General features: G+C 42.8%; 6 gene segments (V, D, J or C); all 6 read right to left on the bottom strand.

Moving 5' to 3' along the window:
* Window positions 1–335: 335 nt before the first annotated feature.
* LOC132458154 (immunoglobulin kappa constant-like) lies at window positions 336–2,556 on the bottom strand. The segment is given in 3 exon segments: window positions 336–867; window positions 1,387–1,450; window positions 2,491–2,556. Coding segments are annotated over 3 exon segments (456 nt in total).
* A 1,482-nt stretch (window positions 2,557–4,038) lies between these two features.
* On the bottom strand, window positions 4,039–6,995 carry LOC132458149 (immunoglobulin kappa constant-like). The segment is given in 3 exon segments: window positions 4,039–4,558; window positions 5,073–5,136; window positions 6,867–6,995. Coding segments are annotated over 3 exon segments (519 nt in total).
* A 1,384-nt stretch (window positions 6,996–8,379) lies between these two features.
* LOC132458246 (immunoglobulin kappa constant-like) lies at window positions 8,380–9,886 on the bottom strand. The segment is given in 2 exon segments: window positions 8,380–8,911; window positions 9,342–9,886. Coding segments are annotated over 2 exon segments (420 nt in total).
* Window positions 9,887–12,864: 2,978 nt separating this feature from the next.
* LOC132457653 (immunoglobulin kappa constant-like) lies at window positions 12,865–17,744 on the bottom strand. The segment is given in 5 exon segments: window positions 12,865–13,190; window positions 13,788–13,851; window positions 14,905–14,973; window positions 17,568–17,649; window positions 17,734–17,744. Coding segments are annotated over 5 exon segments (552 nt in total).
* A 3,574-nt stretch (window positions 17,745–21,318) lies between these two features.
* LOC132458139 (immunoglobulin kappa constant-like) lies at window positions 21,319–22,735 on the bottom strand. The segment is given in 3 exon segments: window positions 21,319–21,866; window positions 22,391–22,454; window positions 22,709–22,735. Coding segments are annotated over 3 exon segments (417 nt in total).
* Window positions 22,736–25,130: 2,395 nt separating this feature from the next.
* Window positions 25,131–25,649, bottom strand: LOC132457497 (immunoglobulin kappa constant-like; the record flags this gene model as incomplete). The annotated part of the segment is given in 1 exon segment: window positions 25,131–25,649. A coding segment is annotated over 1 exon segment (318 nt), but the record flags the coding sequence as incomplete, so codon positions are not given.

Genomic DNA, 25,649 nt, shown 5'->3' with positions numbered 1-25,649 from the left:
AGTTTCTGAGTTTGTATCTGCAAAAACCGGAACATCTCTCTGACCTACTATTATATGAAGTGACAGAAAGTGAGTCTGACACTCAAGGGTCATTTCAGCAGCAGTGGCTCTATGACTGACCCTGGTCCACTGGATACAGTGAACACACTTTCCAAGGAAATCCCCAAAACCAACACTTTGCTCCTTCAGAGATACACACCATAGACTTAACCCTTCTTTCAAAATGGTGAGGAAATATGTTTGATAAAGATGGCAGAGGTTTCATATGCTTATTAGAATCCACATTAATTTGGAAATACAAAATATAAATGATAGCAAATGATGACAAGAAAGGATTGATTCTTTACATCTTTATTAAATGTTCAACAGGTGACCAACACAAGCAAGGGGTAAAATCCAGAGAGCATCATGTTATTGATTAGAAGACACGTTATATTAATGTAATTCATCAAAAGCTGCAGGGCCAACTGAGACTGAGGGTCATTGAGCAGACGTGTCAGAAGAGATCTGTATTCTACAATTCTTCCATGCTGGAGCCTCTCTACTCTGAACACTCTCCAGGATTCAGGGTTTGAGTGACAGGCTGCGTCTGGCCATTCTTACTGGCCTCACAGCTCACTGAGCCCGCCTTCCTCCACTGGTCTGCAGGGAGGGTCAAGGTGCTGCTCCAGCTGTAGTGGCCATCTTTCCCCACGACCCCCAGGCTATCAGACACCCCCCCAGACCTACTGCTGCCCCCCACCTTCCAGCCAAGCTTCCAGTCTGAGGGAAAGCCCCCACTGGCCATACACACTAGTGTAGCACTGCCCAGCTCCAGCTCCACTCTGGAGGGAGGGAGGACGCTCAGCGTGGGCTGCACCACTCCCACTGGAAGAGAGAGAGAGGAGTGGACGACAGGCTCAGTTAACATCAGCCTCATAGGAGCACAGAGGGAAGGGACAGCTTCCTGTTCACCAGCAGTTGGTGATATTACAGAGGAAACCATTGTGTTTAAAATCTCTTCATAATAACGGTAACAACATGTTTATATTTAAAATGATTGAACTTCCAAATTTAGCATTTTATTGGGTTAACATTAATCGACAAGTGTGAATTTCTTCAAACTTAAATGTGACTGATTTACCAATTCAATAAATGAATAATGCCACAGCAATAATGTGGTCTTTCATGAAATACATTATATTGTAGAACATATGTTACATATGCAGTGTAATTTAAAAGACAGAACTCTGTACCACAATATATTTACACTTTGTCCTCAGCTTATCGTTAAAATAAACCAAGAAATTAAAAATATAGAAAGTTCCAAAAGATAAGATTATCACGCTCAATTATATTTAGAGAAAGTTGAATATGCCGGGCACAGAAAAGTGTCCTTGTACTTACAGTCAACGATGAGTTTGGTGCCTCCACCAAAAGTCCACCACAGTGATACAAACCCATTAAGAGGCTGTACAAAAACCTCCCGCACATTAAAGACTGCTCTCACTGACACACAAACACTGGCTACTCACTAGAATCTATGAATTAGTCAATATTTGATTCACTGGAAATATAATAATTAAAATATATTAATTGTATGAATGTATCGTAATTTAATGAAATATATTCATCATTCATTTATTTTCATAACATTTTTAAGGCTCACTTACAAACGGTTTATTGTCTATTAATTTGACTTAATAAAAAACCTTCAAGCCAATGTTAAATCCATGCATTTAATATATACAGAACAATATGTTTTTATCTATTATTCTGGGTTCAGGTAATAATGTAATGACAATTTCTAATTCAAACAAATGGAAAGTTAAAGGATTTCATACAAACCAAGATCGGCTTCAACCGGATAAAATGATATGCATTTTAAATTCCAATAGTTTAGAGTAAATCTGAATTAGTAATCCAAAAGTGTGAATGTAGAAGAGATACAGCGGTCCTCCCAGAATGTCTGCAGTCACTCTCACCCCCGTCTGATGAGTGGAAACAGGTCATTTCCATATAGAGCAAGCTTTGCATGCTCAGCTGAAACTGGGGTTCTGAGAGGGTTTAAAGTCCTCTGAGTTCAACACTGCAGGACTCAGAGCTGTCACTCAACACCCCAGAAACCGTGGCAACCATGAATCACCTCACCCTCCTTTTCTGGACAGTGGTCTGTGGATCCTTAACAGGTTGGTTCATTCTACTCAGTCAAGATGTGGACCACCCTTCTCTGTTTGATGTGTTTTCTATTGGATAACTCAATGTTTGGTTTGTTTGTTTTCTACAGGAACCAGCAGTCAGGTGACTGTGACTCAGACACCAGTAGTGTCCGTTGCTCCAGGATCCACAGTCACTCTGACCTGTAAAACCAACACAGCGGTTTACAACAATGATTTTATATTCTGGTATCAACAGAAACCTGGAGAAGAACCCAAGCTCCTAATAACACGTGTCAGTACACGTGAATCATCAACACCAGCTCGGTTTAGTGGCAGTGGAAGCAGCACTGACTTCTCTCTGACCATCACCGGCGCCCAGCGTGAAGATGCAGCAGTTTATCACTGTCAGAGTCTCCATAGTGGCGGTGTGTTCACACAGTGATTGAGAGCCGTACAAAAACCTCCCTCAGTCACACTGCGTAGACACTGAGCTGTTACAGCAGGAACCTGCTGCAGCTGCTGAGGGGGAAGAGACTCTGACACAGAGCGCTGAGCACAGAGCTGGCTCTAACCAGGGGCCTCAACCAAGGGCCAGCATTAGATTCCTCAGCATTATTAAACATACAAGTACTACCTCAACTACTACGTATTACATACAACTACTACTTCAACTGTCACGTATTACATACAACTACTACCTCAACTATCACGTCTTACACACTACTATTTAATCTACCACGTATGACATACAACTACTATGTCAACTACTAAATAGAACGACTACCTCAACTACCACAAATATCATACAACTACTACCTCAACTACAAGATATTACACACTACTACCTCAACTACAAGATATTACACGCTACTACCTCAACTACAAGATATTACACGCTACTACCACAACTACAAGATTTTACATACAACTGCTAATTGAACTACCACATATTACATACAACTAAAACTTCAACATAATGAATGCATCTACAACCTCAACTTAGACACATTAAATGGCCTTATTTATTTGTTTATTTATTGTTTTGATTGTTTTAAAATATAATATTTCATTTTTTTTTTTTTTTTCGCCCACATGTAAAGCAGCTTGGGTCCTAATGAAAGGAACGACTTTTTCAATATTACTATGAATAGAATCAAGCCTGTAGATGGTGGAGTTCAGGGAATCAGTCTTTACTGTAATGGCCTTGGTTTGGTACAAGAGGACGCCATTGAGCTGGTATGGAGACATGTATACATACTGCTTTCGCTGGATACTCCAGAGACTCTTCTGAAAGTCTCAGCCCTACATTTCCACTGACTCTCTGTCACTCAAGAGACACAGATGCACATCAGCTAAAACTGGACATCATTTGAATAGCTACAGCTCACTGCTCACAGAATACGTTTAAAGAAACACATTTTTTAGCGTTGTCGGTATGGTCTGTAACTCATAGACAGACATTATTAATATGTTACTGTTTCTACCACTCAGTATGCTAGGGTTATTATGTCCTGTTGAGGGATACTAAATGTATTTTGAGACGTATTTTTACCAGTTTCTGAGTTTGTATCTGCAAAAACCGGAACATCTCTCTGACCTACTATTATATGAAGTGACAGAAAGTGAGTCTGACACTCAAGGGTCATTTCAGCAGCAGTGGCTCTATGACTGACCCTGGTCCACTGGATACAGTGAACACACTTTCCAAGGAAATCCCCAAAACCAACACTTTGCTCCTTCAGAGATACACACCATAGACTTAACCCTTCTTTCAAAATGGTGAGGAAATATGTTTGATAAAGATGGCAGAGGTTTCATATGCTTATTAGAATCCACATTAATTTGGAAATACAAAATATAAATGATAGCAAATGATGACAAGAAAGGATCGATTCTTTACATCTTTATTAAATGTTCAACAGGTGACCAACACAAGCAAGGGGTAAAATCCAGAGAGCATCATGTTATTGATTAGAAGACACGTTATATTAATGTAATTCATCAAAAGCTGCAGGGCCAACTGAGACTGAGGGTCATTGAGCAGACGTGTCAGAAGAGATCTGTATTCTACAATTCTTCCATGCTGGAGCCTCTCTACTCTGAACACTCTCCAGGATTCAGGGTTTGAGTGACAGGCTGCGTCTGGCCATTCTTACTGGCCTCACAGCTCACTGAGCCCGCCTTCCTCCACTGGTCTGCAGGGAGGGTCAAGGTGCTGCTCCAGCTGTAGTGGCCATCTTTCCCCACGACCCCCAGGCTATCAGACACCCCCCCAGACCTACTGCTGCCCCCCACCTTCCAGCCAAGCTTCCAGTCTGAGGGAAAGCCCCCACTGGCCATACACACTAGTGTAGCACTGCCCAGCTCCAGCTCCACTCTGGAGGGAGGGAGGACGCTCAGCGTGGGCTGCACCACTCCCACTGGAAGAGAGAGAGAGGAGTGGACAACAGGCTCAGTTAACATCAGCCTCATAGGAGCACAGAGGAAAGGGACAGGCACCAGCAGTTGGTGACATTAAAGAGGAAGGAACCCATTTGGTTTAAAATATCTACATTGAAAACAATGATTTCATGTTCATACTTCAAATGATTGAACATCAAAATATAGCATTTTATAGGGTTAACACTAATCGACTTTACACAAGTTTGAATTTCTTCAAACTTAAAGGTGACTCAATTACCAATTAAATAAAATAATAATGCCGAAGCAATAATGAAGTCTTTCATGAAATTCATTATATTGTATTACATATTCAGTTTAAATTAAAAGACAGAACTCTGTACGACAATATATTTTCACGTTGTCCTCAGCTTATCTTCCGAAAAAAACAAGAAATTAATACTATAGAAAAGTAAAAATATTAAGATTTTCACGCTTAATACAATTTAAGGAAAGTTAAATATGCCAGTGGAAGAAAATTGTCCTTGTACTTACAATCAATGATGAGTTGTGTGCCTCCACCAAAAGTGAACCACAGTGATACAAACCCATTAAGAGGCTGTACAAAAACCTCCCGCACTTTAAAGACTCATCTTACTGACACACAAACACTTGCTTTTCACTAAAATGTATGAATTAGTCAATACTTGATTCACTGGATAAATTATTATTAATATATATGAATTGCTTGAATGTATATTTAATGTATTTAACGAAAAACGTTTATCATGTATTCATTTTCATAAGATTTTTAAAGCTCAATTACAAACGGTTTATTTTAACACAAGTCTATTAATTGACTTAACAATAAACCTTCAAGCCAATGTTATAATCATGCATTTATTATGAACAGAACAATATATTTGCATCTATTATTCTGGTTTTAGGTAATAATAATGTAACAACATTATTTTCAAACAAATAAGAAAGTTAAAGGATTTCATACAAACCAAGACCGAATTAATAACAAAAAATGTTATACATTATGAATTCCAATAGTTTCCAGCATATCTGAATTTGTATTCCAATAGTGTGAATGTAGAAGAGATACAGCGGTCCTCCCAGAATGTCTGCAGTCACTCTCACCCCCGGTCTGATGAGTGGAAACAGGTCATTTCCATACAGAGGAAGCTTTGCATGCTCAGCTGAAACTGGGGTTCTGAGAGGGTTTAAAGTCCTATGAGTTCAACACTGCAGGACTCAGAGCTGTCACTAAACACCCCAGAAACCGTGGCAACCATGAATCCTCTCACCCTCCTTTTCTGGACAGTGGTCTGTGGATCCTTAACAGGTTGGTTCATTCCACTCAGTCAAAATTTGGACCACCCTTCTTTGTTTGCTTGTGTTTTCTATTGGATAACTCAATGTTTGGTTGATTTGTTTCCTACAGGAACCAGCAGTCAGGTGACTGTGACTCAGACACCAGTAGTGTCCTTTACTCCAGGATCCACAGTCACTCTGACCTGTAAAAGCAACCCAGCGGTGTACAACAATAATGTTCTACACTGGTACAAACAGAAACCTGGAGAAGCCCCAAAGCTCATCATAAAATTTGTAAACCAACTTGTATCACCAACACCAGCTCGGTTTAGTGGCAGTGGACGCAGCACTGACTTCTCTCTGACCATCAACAGCGCCCAGCGTGAAGATGCAGCAGTTTATCACTGTCAGAGTGAACACCATCTTAACAGTGTCTGGGTGTTCACACAGTGATTGAGAGCCGTACAAAAACCTCCCTCAGTCACACTGCGTAGACACTGAGCTGTTACAGCAGGAACCTGCTGCAGCTGCTGAGGGGGAAGAGACTCTGACACAGAGCGCTGAGCACAGAGCTGGCTCTAACCAGGGGCCTCAACCAAGAGCCAGCATTAGATTCCTCAGCATCATTAAACATACAAGTACTACCTCAACTACCACATATCACATAAACTATTACCTCAACTACCATGTTTTAATACAACTAGTACCTCAACTACCACATATTACATACAACTTCTACCTCAACTACCATTATGCAACTACTACTTGAACTACCACGTATTACATACAACTAATACTTCAACATGTCGAATGCAACTACAACCTCAACTTCATCATATTACATCAGCCCCCCCCCCCCCCCCCCCCAGTCACACCTCAGCAGTAAGAAGACAGAGTCCTGGTTGGGGCCCCCCAGGCCCCAGAAGGTCGGGGATCTGGTCCTTCCATGGACGGCTGCTCCGTCTGCCCCTTCTCTCCAGTCCCCAACCTGGGGGGGTCCCAGACTCATCCCTATCACTGGTTCCCCACATGGAGTCCATCAACAGATAGGCATTGGACCCCCTCAGAAACATGTCCAGACTCGGGCCGTCCCTCACTGCCCCCGTGGTAGAGACCCTCATCCACGCCTTCATCACCTCCCCTCTGGACGGGGGTCATGGAGTCCCACTGGGGGGTCCCCACAGAGCCCTGGATCGGCTCCAGTGTACCAATCCCCCCCCCCCACCCCTCATCCACCTCCACTGGCTACCATTAAGGTCCTGTAGCACCTCCTCCTCCTCCTCCTCCTCCTCCTCCTCCTCCTCCTCCTCCTCCTCCACCTCCACCTCCTCCTCCTCCTCCTCCTCCTCCTCCTCCTCCTCCTCCTCCTCCTCCTCCTCCTCTTCCTCACCCCCCAGTCCCTCTAGCCCCCTCTCCTCTCTCAGCTCCTCAGACCCTACTCCCCCTCCCAGAATCTCCGTCCCTCAGACCACGGACTGCTTTACCCCCCCCCCCCCCCCCCCCCCCCCCCCCCCCCCCGGGTTAGGGACTTCAGCTATGGACAGAGCCTTTAGGGTGGCTGCCCCCACTCTGTGGAACTCGAGATCCTCAACGCTGGATCCATCTGCGTTTTTTTAAAGCAGCCTGAAGACCCACTTACTTGGCCTGGAATTTGGAACATGATCTTTTCTTATTTATTTGTTTATTTATTGTTTACATTGTTTCAAAATATAATATTTGACGTTTTTTCGTTCTTTGTCACCCACATTTAAAGCAGCTTGCGTCCTGATGAGTGGAACGACTTTCTTATTATAAGTATTATGAATGGATTGAAGCCACCCAGCTATTTATTAAATAAAACCTGAAGATAGTGGAGTTCATGGAACCAGTCTTTATCGTAATCGCGTAGTTCGGACATTAGAGGGCGCCATTGAGCTAGTATGGAGAAATGCGCACATACTGCTTTCACCGGAATCTCCAGAGACTCCTTGAAAACCTCAGCCCTATATTTCCACTGACTTTCTGCCACTCAAGAGACACAGGTGCAGATCCGCTAAAAATTGACATCATTTGAATGGCTACACATCACTGCTCACAGAATACGTTAAAAATACACATTTCCTTGCGACGTCGGTTTGGTCTGACTCATAGACGGACATTGTGAATATGTTACTGTTTCCCCCACTCATCCTGCTAGGGTTCTTATGTCAGGGTGGGAGAACCTGAATGTCTTTTGAGACCTACTTTTACATGTTTCTAAGTTGGTATCTGCAGAAATCTGGACATCTCTCTGAACTATTATTATATGAAGTGACAGAAGTCAGTCTGACAGTGAGCAGCAGTGGCTCTATGACTGACACTGGTCCACTGAATACAGTGAACACACTTTAGAACGACATCCCCACAACCAACACTTTGCTCATTCAGAGAAACACACCGACTTCTTTTAAAATGGTGGGTAAATTTGTTTGATGAAGATGGCAGAGGTTTTATTTGCTCATTAGAAGCCACATTAATTCGAAAATGCAGAAGATAAATGATAGTTAATGATGACAAGAAAGAATTTATTCTTTAAATCTTTATTAAATGTTCAACATGTGACCAACACAAGCAAGGGGTAAAATCCAGAGAGCATCATGTTAATGAATCAAAGACGTGTTATATTAATGTAAATCATCAAAAGCTGCGGTGCCACCTCAGACAGAGAGACTATAAGCAGACGTGTTAGAGGAGATCTGTATCCTCCAGTACTTCCATGCTGGAGCCTCTCTACTCTGAACACTGGTCAGGATTCAGGGTTTGAGTGACAGGCTGCGTCTGGCCATTCTTACTGGCCTCACAGCTCACTGAGCACGCCTTCCTCCACTGGTCTGCAGGGAGGGTCATGGTGCTGGTCCAGCTGTAGTGGCCATCTTTCCCCAGGACCCCCAGGCTATCGGACACCCCCACAGACCTGCTGCTGCCCCCCACCTTCCAGCCAAGCTTCCAGTCTGAGGGGAAGCCCCCACTGGCCACACACACTAGTGTAGCACTGCCCTGCTCCAGCTCCACTCTGGAGGGAGGGAGGACGCTCAGCGTGGGCTGCACCACTCCCACTGGAAGAGAGAGAGAGGAGTGGACAACAGGCTCAACATCACAGAGGGAAGGGAACAACAGCATTCATCAAGAAATGTCGTTTATTGTAGAGTGGAAATGTATACAATCTTATTCATGACACATTTCAACTGCCAGGTTGCCATCTTTATAAATATTTCTTTCACTTCCTTTTTTTTTATATTTTATATTTCAGATTTTGCAAGAAAACTCTAAACAGGATATTATAAGCACAATACGGATATAATATTATATTCATTAAATGATGACTGCATTTTTTGATGTTAAAACAGAACCTGACTAGCCTATCCTACGAAAAATAAAATTAGTTAAAAATAAAGAATATCTACTGATCTTTCCATGTAAGTTAATCAAAAGGTAGTTTTCTAAGTTAGTACTGTGTCAGATACAAAAAAGTGTCCTTGTACTTACAGTCAACGATGAGTTTGGTGCCTCCACCAAAAGTGTACCACAGTGATACAAACTCGTTAAGAGGCTGTACAAAAACCACCCGCATAAGACTCATCTTACTATCACACAAACACTCGCTTTTTTACAAAAATATCTGAATTATTCAATATTTGATTTGCTGAAATAATTATTATTAATTTCTATCAATTGTTTGAATGTACATGGAATAAAGAAATGTATTTATTCAACATATATTTTCATAAAATAGTTGAAGGATCACTAACAAACAGTGAATTGCTTTAACATTAATCCAATAATTTGACTCATTAAAAAACCTCAAGACAATGTTATAATCATGCATTTATTAAAAACTGAACAATAAATTATTATCTATTATTCTAGTTTTAGTAATGTTATGAGAATAAATTTCCACAAAATAATAAAATTAATGGATTTCATACAAACCCAGATCAATTCAACCAGAGAAAATGTAACACATTTTAAATTCCAATAGTTTACAGAAAAACTGAATCTGTAATCCAAAAGTATGAATGTAGAAGAGATACAGCGGTCCTGAATGTCTGCAGTCACTCTCACCCCCAGTCTGATGAGTGGAAACAGGTCATTTCCATATAGAGGAAGCTTTGCATGCTCAGCTGAAACTGGGGTTCTGAGAGGGTTTAAAGTCCTCTGAGTTCAACACTGCAGGACTCTGAGCTGTCACTCAACACCCCAGACACCGTAGCAACCATGAATCACCTCACCCTCCTTTTCTGGACAGTGGTCTGTGGATCCTTAACAGGTTGGTTCATTCCACTCAGTCAAAATGTGGACCACCCTTCTCTGTTTGATTGTGTTTTCTATTGGATAACTCTATGTTTGGTTTGTTTGTTTTCAACAGGAACCAGCAGTCAGCTGACTGTGACTCAGACACCAGTAGTGTCCGTAACTCCAGGATCCACAGTCACTCTGACCTGTAAAACCAACACAGCCGTTTGGAGTGATATTTATGGTCAGCGTCTAAACTGGTACCAACAGAAACCTGGAGAAGCCCCCAATCTCATCATGAAAGTAGTAAACCAACTTGTATCACCAACACCAGCTCGGTTTAATGGCAGTGGAAGCAGCACTGACTTCTCTCTGACCATCAACGGCGCCCAGCGTGAAGATGCAGCAGTTTATCACTGTCAGAGTGAACCTGGAGGCTATGTGTTCACACAGTGATTGAGAGCCGTACAAAAACCTCCCTCAGTCACACTGCGTAGACACTGAGCTGTTACAGCAGGAACCTGCTGCAGCTGCTGAGGGGGAAGAGACTCTGACACAGAGCGCTGAGCACAGAGCTGGCTCTAACCAGGGGCCTCAACCAAGAGCCAGCATTAGATTCCTCAGCATTAGTAAACATACAACTACTACTTCAACTACCCCGTATTACATTACAACTCAAACATATGTCATACTACTATCTCTACTACTACATCATAGATACAACTACCCTCTCTTTCTCTCTCTCTCTCTCTCTCTCTCTCTCTCTCTCTCTCTCTCTCTCTCTCTCTCTCTCTCTCTCTCTCTCTTTCGCTCTCGCTCTCTCTCTCTCTCTCTCTCTCTCTCTCTCTCTCTCTCTCTCTCTTGAGTCTTATTAGTGCACAGTTGCAGGTGAGTCATATAAGTGGGTGCATGTCCTCCCCCAGTCCCACCTCCGGGGTGCTGAAGGCTCTCCCCAGCCCATGTGGAGGGCCTGGTCAGCCTGGTAACTCCACAATGCACCGTGCTCTACTGAATCTCTTCTTGATAGTTCCACACTACAACACCACCTTACTCTTCATTGAGCAGTTTAATCACAAAGGATCCATCTTGGACTCTCCTCTCTGAGGTCATAATGATACCAATGGAGAGCACAGCAGTCTGTACCAAGCACAGTCTGAACATTTAAAATTAGGTGAGGGAGGGCATATGTGTGTGTGTGTGTGTGTGTGTGTGTGTGTGTGTGTGTGTGTGAGAGTGTGTGTGTGTGTGTGTGTGTGTGTGTGTGTGTGTGTGTGTGTGTGTGAGTGTGTGTGTGTGTGTGTGTGTGTGAGTGTGTGTGTGTGTGTGTGTGTGTGTGTGTGTGTGTGTGTGTGCGCGTGTGTGTGTGTGTGTGTGTGTGTGTGTGTGTGTGTGTGTGTGTGTGTGTGTGTGTGTGTGTGTGTGTAGTGTGTATGTTGAAATGCATGTCTGTGTGTGTGTGTGTGTGTGTGTGTGTGTGTGTGTGTGTGTGTGTGTGTGTGTGTGTGTGTGTGTGTGTGTGCGTGTCTGTGTGTGACTGTGTGTTTGTGTGTGTGTCCAACCAAACCATTTATTCACATGCCTTATAGGCTTGAACTACAACATCTCCCAGACACATCTTTGCTACGGTTCACTGGTGGAAACACAAGAGTGTGTTTTCTCTGTGACGGTAACCAACGCTGTTGTTCTGCAGCCTCTGTTCCTGGAGATGGCCAAGCCTCGGTCCACCCTCACAGCCCTCATCCTGGCAGCAAAGGAAGCCATGAGGAACAACCGCTAAACACCAGCCTCCGTCTGCTACCAGGCTAACCCAACAACATGCTAACTACTACTGAGGCTCTAAGCTACTATTAAAGATGGAGGTGAACAGAGATCAGTTCATAGAATCACTCTTTGTTGAAACGGCGTTAGTGAGACACAAGAGGGCGCCATTGAGCTGGTATGGAGACATGCTCACATGCTGCTTTCACTGGAATCTCCAGAGACTCTTCTGAAAACCTCAGCCCTACATTTCCACTAACTTTCTGTCACTCAAGAGACACAGGTGCACATCAGCTAAAACTGGACATTTTTGAATAGCTACAGTTCACTGCTCAGTGCTCACAGAAAACGTTGAATGAAACATATCTTTTAGCGATGTCGGTTTGGTCTTTGACTCATAGACAGACATTATGAATATGTTACTGTTTCCCCCACTCACTGCAAGGGTACCTATGCCTTGGTGGGAGATACTGAATGTCTATTGAAATGTACTTTTACATGTTTATAAGTTGGTATCTGCAGAATCCTGTACATCGCCCTGAACTTCTATTTGATGAACTGATATAAAGTCAGTCTGACACACATGGGTCATTACAGCAGCAGTGGCTCTATGACTGGCACTGGTCCACTGGATACAGTGAACACACTTTACAACAACATCCACACAACCAACACTTTGCTCATTCAGAGATACACGCCATAGCTTTAAGCCTTCATTCACAATGGTGATGAAACTTGTGTAATGAAGATTACATATGTTTGATATACTCATTGGTAGAAAGAGAATCAGATTTGACATGATTGGAAAATATAACAAGAAATATTGTGTTTTTTGCATTTTTATTTGAATCAACATGTGACAAAGCTAGGGGTAAAAACCAGAGAGCATAATGTCAATGAATCAAACACGAGTTATATTAATGTAAATCATCAAAAGCTGCAGAGTCACCTCAGACAGAGAGTCATAGAGCAGACGTGTCAGAGGAGAGCTGTATCTCCTCTCCATGCTGGAGCCACTCTACTCTGAACACTCTCCAGGATTCAGGGTTTGAGTGACAGGCTGCGTCTGGCCATTCTTACTGGCCTCACAGCTCACTGAGCCCGCCTTCCTCCACTGGTCTGCAGGGAGGGTCAAGGTGCTGCTCCAGCTGTAGTGGCCATCTTTCCCCAGGACCCCCAGGCTATCTGACACCCCCCCAGACCTGCTGCCGCACCCCACCTTCCAGCCAAGCTTCCAGTCTGAGGGGAAGCCCCCACTGGCCACACACACTAGTGTAGCACTGCCCTGCTCCAGCTCCACTCTGGAGGGAGGGAGGACGCTCAGCGTGGGCTGCACCACTCCCACTGGAAGAGAGAGAGAGGAGTGGACAACAGGCTCAGTTAACATCAGCCTCATAGGAGCACAGAGGGAATGGAACATCAGCAATCATCAAGGAATATTGTTTCTTGTAACATGGAAATGTATACAACCTTATTCATGACACATTTCAACTGTCAGGTTGCTTTTCTTAATAAGTCTTTCGTTCACTTCCTTTTTATTATATTTCATTTCGGATTTAGCAAGAAAATTCTATCAACTGGATATTTTAAGTACATCAATACAAGATTACATATTATATTAAATAAATGATGACTGCATTTTTAGATTTCGAAACAGAAACTGAACGAAACTGTTTAGTCAAATTAATGAAGTTCAAAGTAACTCAATTACATTTGCAATAAATTATGAATTCTCACAATAAAGAAAGCATTTGAAAAACACTATAAACAATAACATTTAATGACTGAACTCCATCAGAGAAAAATGTTTACACTGTCATTAACCTTTCTTAAGAAAAAAATTCAAATTAAAGTTAAAAAGGAAATGTATATATATCTTTACAGGTAAGTTAGACAAAAGTTAGTACTATGACAGATACAGAAAAGTGTCCTTGTACTTACAGTCAACGATGAGTTTGGTGCCTCCACCAAAAGTCCACCACAGTGATACAAACGCATTAAGAGGCTGTACAAAAACCTCCCGCACATTAAAGACTCATCTCACTGACACAAACACTCGTTTTTCACAGAAATCTATTAATTATTCAATATTTTACTCTCTACAGCTATTGTTTTTTCTACTTTAGATCGAATTAGTAGATTTAAAAAAATATATAATGTTTAAAAACAATCTTTGGTGTCTCACAATCAAACCGAACAAATAAACGAGCCAAACCAGTCCACAAATCGAACTTGTTAGACTTTCCAAAATGAAAGAATGGATGTAATAAACATGCATTTAATTCCAAAAAATTATGTTTTTATTTATTATAGCATTTTAGGTTCCGCTGTAATGAGTAACTTTTTTATAGCCTGCACAATTTTGAAAATTAATGAATTTCATACAAACCAAGATCGAATTAACAAGAAAAAACGTTATAGATTCCAATTCCAATTGTTTACACCAAATCAAATTTTATTCCAATGGTGTGAATGTAGAAGAGATACAGCGGTCCTCCCAGAATGTCTGCAGTCACTCTCACCCCCGTCTGATGAGTGGAAACAGGTCATTTCCATATAGAGGAAGCTTTGCATGCTCAGCTGAAACTGGGGTTCTGAGAGGGTTTAAAGTCCTCTGAGTTCAACACTGCAGGACTCTGAGCTGTCACTCAACACCCCAGAAACCGTGGCAACCATGAATCACCTCACCCTCCTTTTCTGGACAGTGGTCTGTGGATCCTTAACAGGTTGGTTCATTCCACTCAGTCTAAATGTGGACCACCCTTCTCTGTTTGCTTGTGTTTTCTATTGGATAACTCAATGTTTGGTTTGTTTGTTTTCTACAGGAACCAGCAGTCAGGTGACTGTGACCCAGACACCAGTAGTGTCCGTTGCTCCAGGATCCACAGTCACTCTGACCTGTAAAACAAACCCAGCAGTTTACACATATAGTACTAATCGGTATCTAAACTGGTACCAACAGAAACATGGAGAAGCCCCCAAGCTCATCGTAAAATTAGTAAACCAACTTGTATCACCAACACCAGCTCGGTTTAGTGGCAGTGGAAGCAGCACTGACTTCTCTCTGACCATCAACGGCGCCCAGCGTGAAGATGCAGCAGTTTATCACTGTCAGAGTTTCCACTACCTGAACAGTGTCAATTTGTTCACACAGTGATTGAGAGCCGTACAAAAACCTCCCTCAGTCACACTGCGTAGACACTGAGCTGTTACAGCAGGAACCTGCTGCAGCTGCTGAGGGGGAAGAGACTCTGACACAGAGCGCTGAGCACAGAGCTGGCTCTAACCAGGGGCCTCAACCAAGGGCCAGCATTAGATTCCTCAGCATTATTCAACACACAACTACTACCTCAACTACCACGTATTACATACAGCTAATACCTGAACTACAAGATATTACACACTACTACCTCAACTACCACGTATTAAATACAACTACTACTTCAACTATCACGTGTTACACACTATTACTTCATCTACCACGTATGACTTACAACTACTATCTCAACTACTAAATAGAACAACTACCTCAACTATCACGTATATCATACAACTACTACCTCAACTACAAGACATTACACACTACCACCTCAACTACAAGATATTACTCACTACTACCTCAACTACAAGATATTACTCACTACTACCTCAACTACAAGATATTACATACTGCTAATTGAACTACCACATATTATGTACAACTAAAACTTCAACATATTGAATACATCTACAACCTCAACTTAGACATATTACATTGCCTTATTTATTTGTTTATTTATTGTTTTGATGTTTTAAAGGCACCCAGTGCAACTTTATGTAAACATTCAATGAAAAATAAACATTCAATTTCTAGTCTTTTTTACACGTAGTAAGTTTCAATAACTCCATACCATTACATATCGACATTCAAGGAGCAAAGATGAGACGTCGTTGTGTGGTGAGAACTGATAGAAAATCGTAAACAACAACAATCGCCGGTGGGGAGAAGCCATTTTTCCATTGACTGGAAGCCTGCTTTATTTATTGTAGGTTACAAAAAATAAAGAAAATGGCGGCATTGTTGTTGTTATCGATTTTGTATCAGTTCTCACCACACAACGACGTCTCATCTTTGCTGCTTAATGTCGGTATGTAATGGTATGGAGTTATTGAAACTTACTACGTGTAAAAAAGACTAGAAATTGAATGTTTATTTTTAAGCCTTGAAAGTTGCACTGGGTGCCTTTAAAATATAATATTTCATATTTTTTGTTCTGTTTCACCCACACGTAAAGCAGCTTGGGTCCTAATGAAAGGAACCCATTTTTCAATATTACTATGAATAGAGTCAAGCCTGCTATAGATTAATAAAACCTGTAGATGGTGGAGTTCAGGGAATCAGTCTTTACTGTAATGGCCTTCCTTGGGAGGTGTTTCAGGCACGTCCAGTGGGGAGGAGACCTCGGGGAAGACCCAGGACTAGGTGGAGAGATTATATCTCAACACTGGCCTGGGAACGCCTCGGGATCCCCCCGTCAGAGCTGGTCAATGTGGCCCGGGAAAGGGAAGTCTGGGGCCCCCTGCTTGAGCTGCTCCCCCCGCGACCCGACCCCGGATAAGCGGATGACGATGAGATGAGATGAGATGTAATGGCCTTGGTTTGGAACAAGAGGACGCCATGAAGCTGGTATGGAGACATGTATACTGCTTTCGCTGGATTCTCCAGAGACTCTTCTGAAAGTCTCAGCCCTACATTTCCACTGACTCTCTGTCACTCAAGAGACACAGATGCACATCAGCTAAAACTGGACATCATTTGAATAGCTACAGCTCACTGCTCACAGAATACGTTTAAAGAAACACATTTTTTAGCGTTGTCGGTTTGGTCTGTAACTCATAGACAAACATCATTAATATGTTACTGTTTCTACCACTCAGTATGCTAGGGTTCTTATGTCCTGTTGAGAGATACTAAATGTCTTTTGAGACGTAATTTTACAAGTTTTTGAGTTTGTATCTGCAAAAACCGGAACATCTCTCTGAACTACTATTATATGAAGTGACAGAAAGTCAGTCTGACACACATGGGTCATTTCAGCAGCAGTGGCTCTATGACTGACACTGGTCCACTGGATACAGTGAACACACTTTCCAAGGAAATCCCCACAACCAACACTTTGCTCCTTCAGAGATACACACCATAGCCTTAACCCTTCTTTCAAAATGGTGGGGAAATATGTTTGATAAAGATGGCAGAGATTTTATATGCTTATTAGAATCCACATTAATTTGGAAATACAAAATATAAATAATAGCAAATGATGACAACAAAGGATTGATTCTTTACATCTTTATTAAATGTTCAACAGGTGACCAACACAAGCAAGGGGTAAAATCCAGAGAGCATCATGTTATTGATTAGAAGACATGTTATATTAATGTAATTCATCAAAAGCTGCAGGGCCACCTGAGACTGAGGGTCATTGAGCAGACGTGTCAGAAGAGATCTGTATTCTACAATTCTTCCATGCTGGAGCCTCTCTACTCTGAACACTGGTCATGATTCAGGGTTTGAGTGACAGGCTGCGTCTGGCCATTCTTACTGGCCTCACAGCTCACTGAGCCCGCCTTCCTCCACTGGTCTGCAGGGAGGGTCAAGGTACTGGTCCAGCTGTAGTGGCCATCTTTCCCCAGGACCCCCAGGCTATCGGTCACCCCTCCAGACCTGCTGCTGCCCCCCACCTTCCAGCCAAGCTTCCAGTCTGAGGGGAAGCCCCTACTGGCCGCACACAGCAGTGTAGCACTGCCCTGCTCCAGCTCCACTCTGGAGGGAGGGAGGACGCTCAGCGTGGGCTGCACCACTCCCACTGGAAGAGAGAGAGAGGAGTGGACAACAGGCTCAGTTAACATCAGCCTCATAGGAGCACAGAGGGAAGGGACAGCTTCCTGTTCACCAGCAGTTGGTGATATTAAAGAGGAAGGAAACCATTGTGTTTAAAATCTCTTCATTAAAACGGTAAAAACATATTTATATTTAAAATGATTGAACTTCAAAATTTAGCATTTTATTGGGTTAACATTAATCGACAAGTGTGAATTTCTTCAAACTTAAATGTGACTGATCTGTAAATTCAATAAATGAATAATGTCACAGCAATAATGAGGTATTTCATGAAATACATTGTATTGTAGAACATATGTAACGTATGCAGTGTAATTTAAAAGACAGAACTCTGTTCCACAATATATTGACACTTTGTCCTCAGCTTATCTTTAATAAAAACTACAAGAAATTAAAAATATAGAAAATTCCAAAAGATAAGATTATCACGCTTAATTATATTTAGAGAAAGTTAAATATGGCAGGCAAAGAAAAGTGTCCTTGTACTTACAGTCAACGATGAGTTTGGTACCTCCACCAAAAGTGTACCACAGTGATACAAACTCATTAAGAGGCTGTACAAAAACCTCCCGCACATTAAAGACTCATCTCACTGACACACAAACACTGGCTTCCCACTAGAATGTATGAATTAGTCGATATTAGTTTCACTGGAAGTATTATAATCAATATAAATTAATTGTTTGAATAGTTTTAATGAAATACATTTAGTTACATTTATTTTCATAACATTTTTAAACGCAAAATTACAAAAGGATGATTGTTTTAACACAAGTCTAACTATTTGACCGAATAAAAAACCTTCAAGCCGATGTTATAATCATGGATTTATTATAAACAGAACAATATGTTTTTATCTATTATTCTGGTTTTAGGTAATAATATCTCTCAATATGAAAGTCAAAGGATTTCATACAAACCAAGATCGACCTCAACCAGACACAATTTTATACATTATAAATTCCAATAGTTTCCAGTAAATTTGAATTTGAATTCCAAAAGTGTGAATGTAGAAGAGATACAGCGGTCCTCCCAGAATGTCTGCAGTCACTCTCACCCCCAGTCTGATGAGTGGAAACAGGTCATTTCCATATAGAGGAAGCTTTGCATGCTCAGCTGAAACTGGGGTTCTGAGGGGGTTTAAAGTCCTCTGAGTTCAACACTGCAGGACTCTGAGCTGTCACTCAACACCCCAGAAACCGTGGCAACCATGAATCACCTCACCCTCCTTTTCTGGACAGTGGTCTGTGGATCCTTAACAGGTTTGTTCATTCCACTCAGTCAAAATGTGGACCACCCTTCTTTGTTTGCTTGTGTTTTCTATTGGATAACTCAATGTTTGGTTTGTTTGTTTCCTACAGGAACCAGCAGTCAGGTGACTGTGACTCAGACACCAGTAGTGTCCTTTACTCCAGGATCCACGGTCACTCTGACCTGTAAAACAAACCCAGCGGTTAACAGTAAATTTTATGTTGGTGAATATATGTTCTGGTATCAACAGAAACCTGGAGAAGCCCCCAAGCTCATCATAAAATTTGTAAACCAACTTGTATCACCAACACCAGCTCGGTTTAGTGGCAGTGGAAGCAGCACTGACTTCTCTCTGACCATCAACGGCGCCCAGCGTGAAGATGCAGCAGTTTATCACTGTAAGAGTTACCACTGGCTAAACAGTGTCAATTTGTTCACACGGTGATTGAGAGCCGTACAAAAACCTCCCTCAGTCACACTGCGTAGACACTGAGCTGTTACAGCAGGAATCTGCTGCAGCTGCTGAGGGGGAAGAGACTCTGACACAGAGCGCTGAGCACAGAGCTGGCTCTAACCAGGGGCCTCAACCAAGAGCCAGCCTTAGATTCCTCAGCATCATTAAACATATAAGTACTACCTCAACTACCACATATCACATACAACTATTACCTCAACTACCATTTACAACTACTACTTGAACTACCACGTATTACATACAACTAATACTTCAACATGTTGAATACAACTACAACCTCAACTTCATCATATAACATCACCCCCCCCCCCCCCCCCCCAGTCACACCTCAGCAGTAAGAAGACAGAGTCCTGGTTGGGGCCCCCCAGGCCCCAGAAGGTCGGGGATCTGGTCCTGTCCATGGACGGCTGCTCCGTCTGCCCCTTCTCTCCAGTCCCCAACCTGGGGGGGTCCCAGACTCATCCCTATCACTGGTTCCCCACATGGAGTCCATCAACAGATAGGCATTGGACCCCCTCAGAAACATGTCCAGACTCGGGCCGTCCCTCACTGCCCCCGTGGTAGAGACCCTCATCCACGCCTTCATCACCTCCCCTCTGGACGGGGGTCTTGGAGTCCCACTGGGGGGTCCCCACAGAGCCCTGGATCGGCTCCAGTGTACCAATCCCCCCCCCCCCCCTCATCCACCTCCACCGGCTACCATTATGGTCCTGCAGCACCTCCTCCTCCTCCTCCTCCTCCTCCTCCTCCTCTTCCTCACCCCCCAGTCCCTCTAGCCCCCGCTCCTCTCACAGCTCCTCAGCCCCTACTCCCCGTCCCTCAGACCACGGACTGCTTTACCCCCCCCCCCCCCCCCCCGGGTTAGGGACTTCAGCTATGGACAGAGCCTTTAGGGTGGCTGCTCCCACTCTGTGGAACTCGCTCCCCGGGAGATCCTCAACGCTGGATCCATCTGCGTTTTTTAGAGCTGCCTGAAGACCCACTTACTGGGCCTGGACTTTGGAACGTGATCTTTTCTTATTTATTTGTTTATTTACTGTTTTAATATATAATGTTTCATATTTTTTTGTTCTTTGTCACCCACATATGAAGCAGCTTGCGTCCTGATGAAAGGAATGACTTTCTTCCTCTTATTATGAATAGATTTGAGCCAGCTTTATATTAAATTCAACCTGTAGATAATGGAGTTCATGGAATCAGTCTTAATTGTAATGGTGTTGGTTGGAGACAAGAGGTGCCATTGAGCTGGTATGGAGATATGCACACATGCTGCTTTCACTGGATTCTCCAGAGACTCTTCTGAAAGTCTAAGCCCTAAATTTCCACTGACTTTCTGTCACTCAAGAGACACAGGTGCACATCTGCTAAAACTGGACATCATTTGAATAGCTACGGTTCACTAATTACAGAATACGCTTAAAGAAACATATTTTAGCCATGTCGGTTTGGTCTTTGACTCATAGACAGACATTATGCATATGTGACTGTTTCCCCCACTCAGCATGCCAGGGTTCTTATGTCTTGGTGAGAGATACTGAATGTCTTTTGAGATGTACTTTTGCATGTTGATAAGTTGGTATCTGCAGAATCCTGTACATCGCCCTGAACTTCTATTTGATGAACTGATATAAAGTCAGTCTGACACACATGGGTCATTACAGCAGCAGTGGCTCTATGACTGACACTGGTCCACTGGATACAGTGAACACACTTTACAACAACATCCACAGAATCAACCATTTCTTCATTCAGAGATTCACACCATAGCTTTAAGCCTTCATTCACAATGGTGATGAAACTTGTCTAATAAAGATTAAATATGTTTGATATACTCATTGGTAGAAAGAGAAGCATATTTGACAAGATTGGAAAATATAACAAGAAATATTGTATTTTTTGCATTTTTATTTGATTCAACATGTGATAAAGCTAGGGGTAAAAACCAGAGAGCATAATGTCAATGAATCCAACACGAGTTATATTAATGTAAATCATCAAAAGCTGCAGTGTCACCTCAGACAGAGAGACATAAAGCAGACGTGTCAGAGGAGATCTGTATCCTCCAGTACTTCCATGCTGGAGCCACTCTACTCTGAACACTCTCCAGGATTCAGGGTTTGAGTGACAGGCTGCGTCTGGCCATTCTTACTGGCCTCACAGCTCACTGAGCCCGCCTTCCTCCACTGGTCTGCAGGGAGGGTCATGGTGCTGGTCCAGCTGTAGTGGCCATCTTTCCCCAGGACCCCCAGGCTATCTGACACCCCCCCAGACCTGCTGCTGCCCCCCACCTTCCAGCCAAGCTTCCAGTCTGAGGGGAAGCCCCCACTGGCCGCACACACTAGTGTAGCACTGCCCTGCTCCAGCTCCACTCTGGAGGGAGGGAGGACGCTCAGCGTGGGCTGCACCACTCCCACTGGAAGAGAGAGAGAGGAGTGGACAACAGGCTCAGTTAACATCAGCCTCATAGGAGCACAGAGGGAAGGGACAGCTTCCTGTTCACCAGCAGTTGGTGATAGTCAAGAGGAAGGAAACCATTTGGTTTAAAATATCTTCAATGATTTCATGTTCATACTTCAAATGATAGAACTTCAAAATATAGCATTTAATAGGGTTAACACTAATCGACTTTACACAAGTTTGAATTTCTTCAAACTTAAAGGTGACTCATTTTCCAATTAAATAAAGAATAATGCCGAAGCAATAATGAAGTCTTTCATAAAATTCATTATATTGTATTACATATGCTACATATTCAGTTTAATTTAAAAGACAGAACTCTGTACGACAATATTTTCACACTTTGTCCTCAGCTTAACTTCCGAAAAAAACTACAAGAAATTAATACTGTAGAAAAGTAAAAATATTAAGATTATCACGCTTAATACAATTTAAAGAAAGTTAAATATGCCAGTGAAAGAAAATTGTCCTTGTACTTACAATCAATGATGAGTTGTGTGCCTCCACCAAAAGTGTTCCACAGTGATACAAACTCATTAATAGGCTGTACAAAAACCTCCCGCACATTAAAGACTCATCTTACTGACACACAAACACTTGCTTTTCACAAAAATGTATGAATTAGTCAATACTTGATTCACTGGATAAATTATTATTAATATATATGAATTGCTTGAATGTATATTTAATGTACTTAATGAAAAACATTTATCATGTATACATTTTCATACGATTTTTAAAGCTCAATTACAAACGGTTTATTTTAACACAAGTCTATTAATTGACTTAATAACAAACCTTCAAGCCAATGTTGTAATCATGCATTTATTATGAACAGAACAATATATTTGCATATATTATTCTGGTTTAAGGTAATAATAATGTAACAACATTCTTTTCAAACAAATAAGAAAGTTAAAGGATTTCATACAAACCAAGACCGAATTAATAACAAAAAATGTTATACATTATGAATTCCAATAGTTTCCAGCATATCTGAATTTGTATTCCAAAAGTGTGAACATAGAAGAGATACAGCGGTCCTCCCAGAATGTCTGCAGTCACTCTCACCCCCCGTCTGATGAGTGGAAACAGGTCATTTCCATATAGAGGAAGCTTTGCATGCTCAGCTGAAACTGGGGTTCTGAGAGGGTTTAAAGTCCTCTGAGTTCAACACTGCAGGACTCAGAGCTGTCACTCAACACCCCAGAAACTGTGGCAACCATGAATCACCTCACCCTCCTTTTCTGGACAGTGGTCTGTGGATCCTTAACAGGTTGGTTCATTCCACTCAGTCAAAATGTGGACCACCCTTCTCTGTTTGATTGTGTTTTCTATTGGATAACTAAATGTTTGGTTGGTTTGTTTCCTACAGGAACCAGCAGTCAGGTGACTGTGATTCAGACACCAGTAGTGTCCTTTACTCCAGGATCCACAGTCACTCTGACCTGTAAAACAAACCCAGCGGTTTACAACAATAATTATCTACACTGGTATCAACAGAAACCTGGAGAAGCCCCAAAGCTCATCATAAAAATAGTAAACCAACTTGTATCACCAACACCAGCTCGGTTTAGTGGCAGTGGAAGCAGCATTGACTTCTCTCTGACCATCACCGGCGCCCAGCGTGAAGATGCAGCAGTTTATCACTGTCAGAGTACCCACTATCCTAACAGTGTCTGGGTGTTCACACAGTGATTGAGAGCCGTACAAAAACCTCCCTCAGTCACACTGCGTAGACACTGAGCTGTTACAGCAGGAACCTGCTGCAGCTGCTGAGGGGGAAGAGACTCTGACACAGAGCGCTGAGCACAGAGCTGGCTCTAACCAGGGGCCTCAACCAAGAGCCAGCATTAGATTCCTCAGCATTATTAAACACACAACTACTACCTCAACTACCACGTATTACATACGGCTCCAGTGTACCAATCCCCCCCCCCTATCCACCTCCACCGGCTACCTTTAAGGTCCTGTAGCACCTCCACCTTCTCCTCCTCCTCCTCCTCCTCCTCCTCCTCCTCCTCCTCCTCCTCCACCTCCTCCACCTCCTCCTCCCCCTCCTCCTCTTCCTCACCCCCCAGTCCCTCTAGCCCCCGCTCCTCTCTCAGCTCCTCAGACCCTACTCCCCCTCCCAGAATCTCCGTCCCTCAGACCACGGACTGTTTTCCCCCCCCACCCCCCCCACCCCGGGTTAGGGACTTCAGCTATGGACAGAGCCTTTAGGGTGTCTGCCCCCACTCTGTGGAACTCGCTCCCCGGGAGATCCTCAACGCTGGATCCATCTGCGCTTTCACAAGCTGCATGAAGACCCACTTACTGGGCTGGACTTTGGAACATGATCTTTTCTTATTTAGTTGTTTATTTACTGTTTTAATATATAATGTTTCATGTTTTGTTTTTTTCTTTGTCACCCACATATGAAGCAGCTTGCGTCCTGATGAAAGGAATGACTTTCTTCCTCTTATTATGAATAGATTTGAGCCAGCTTTATATTAAATTCAACCTGTAGATAATGGAGTTCATGGAATCAGTCTTAATTGTAATGGTGTTGGTTGGAGACAAGAGGTGCCATTGAGCTGGTATGGAGATATGCACACATGCTGCTTTCACTGGATTCTCCAGAGACTCTTCTGAAAGTCTTAGCCCTAAATTTCCACCGACTTTCTGTCACTGAAGAGACACAGCTGCACATCAGCTAAAACTGGACATCATTTGAATAGCTACGGTTCACTAATTACAGAATACGGTTAAAGAAATACATATTTTAGCCATGTCGGTATGGTCTTTGACTCATAGACAGACATTATGAATATGTGACTGTTTCCCCCACTCAGCATGCTAGGGTTCTTATGTCTTGGTGAGAGATACTGAATGTCCTTTGAGATGTACTTTTACATGTTTATAAGTTGGTATCTGCAGAATCCTGTACATCGCCCTGAACTTCTATTTGATGAACTGATATAAAGTCAGTCTGACACACATGGGTCATTTCAGCAGCAGTGGCTCTATGACTGGCACTGGTCCACTGGATACAGTGAACACACTTTACAACAACATCCACACAACCAACACTTTGCTCATTCAGAGATACATGCCATAGCTTTAAGCCTTCATTCACAATGGTGATGAAACTTGTCTAATAAAGATTACATATGTTTGATATACTCATTGGTAGAAAGAGAAACAGATCTTACACGATTGGAAAATATTGCAAGAAATATTGTACTTTTTGCTTTTTTATTTGATTCAACATGTGACAAAGCAAGGAGAAAAAATCAGAGAGCATAATGTCAATGAATCAAACACGAGTTATATTAATGTAATTCATCCAAAAGCTGCAGTGCCACCTCAGACAGAGAGACATAAAGCAGACGTGTCAGAGGAGAGCTGTATTCTCCAGTACTTCCATGCTGGAGCCACTCTACTCTGAACACTCTCCAGGATTCAGGGTTTGAGTGACAGGCTGCGTCTGGCCATTCTTACTGGCCTCACAGCTCACTGAGCCCGCCTTCCTCCACTGGTCTGCAGGGAGGGTCAAGGTGCTGCTCCAGCTGTAGTGGCCATCTTTCCCCAGGATCCCCAGGCTATCTGACACCCCCCCAGACCTGCTGCTGCCCCCCACCTTCCAGCCAAGCTTCCAGTCTGAGGGGAAGCCCCCACTGGCCACACACACTAGTGTAGCACTGCCCTGCTCCAGCTCCACGCTGGAGGGAGGGAGGACGCTCAGCGTGGGCTGCAC

This window comes from Gadus macrocephalus, chromosome 5 (assembly GCF_031168955.1).
Source record: "Gadus macrocephalus chromosome 5, ASM3116895v1".
Classification (NCBI taxonomy): domain Eukaryota; kingdom Metazoa; phylum Chordata; class Actinopteri; order Gadiformes; family Gadidae; genus Gadus; species Gadus macrocephalus.
This window is presented reverse-complemented; position numbering and strand designations above follow the sequence as displayed.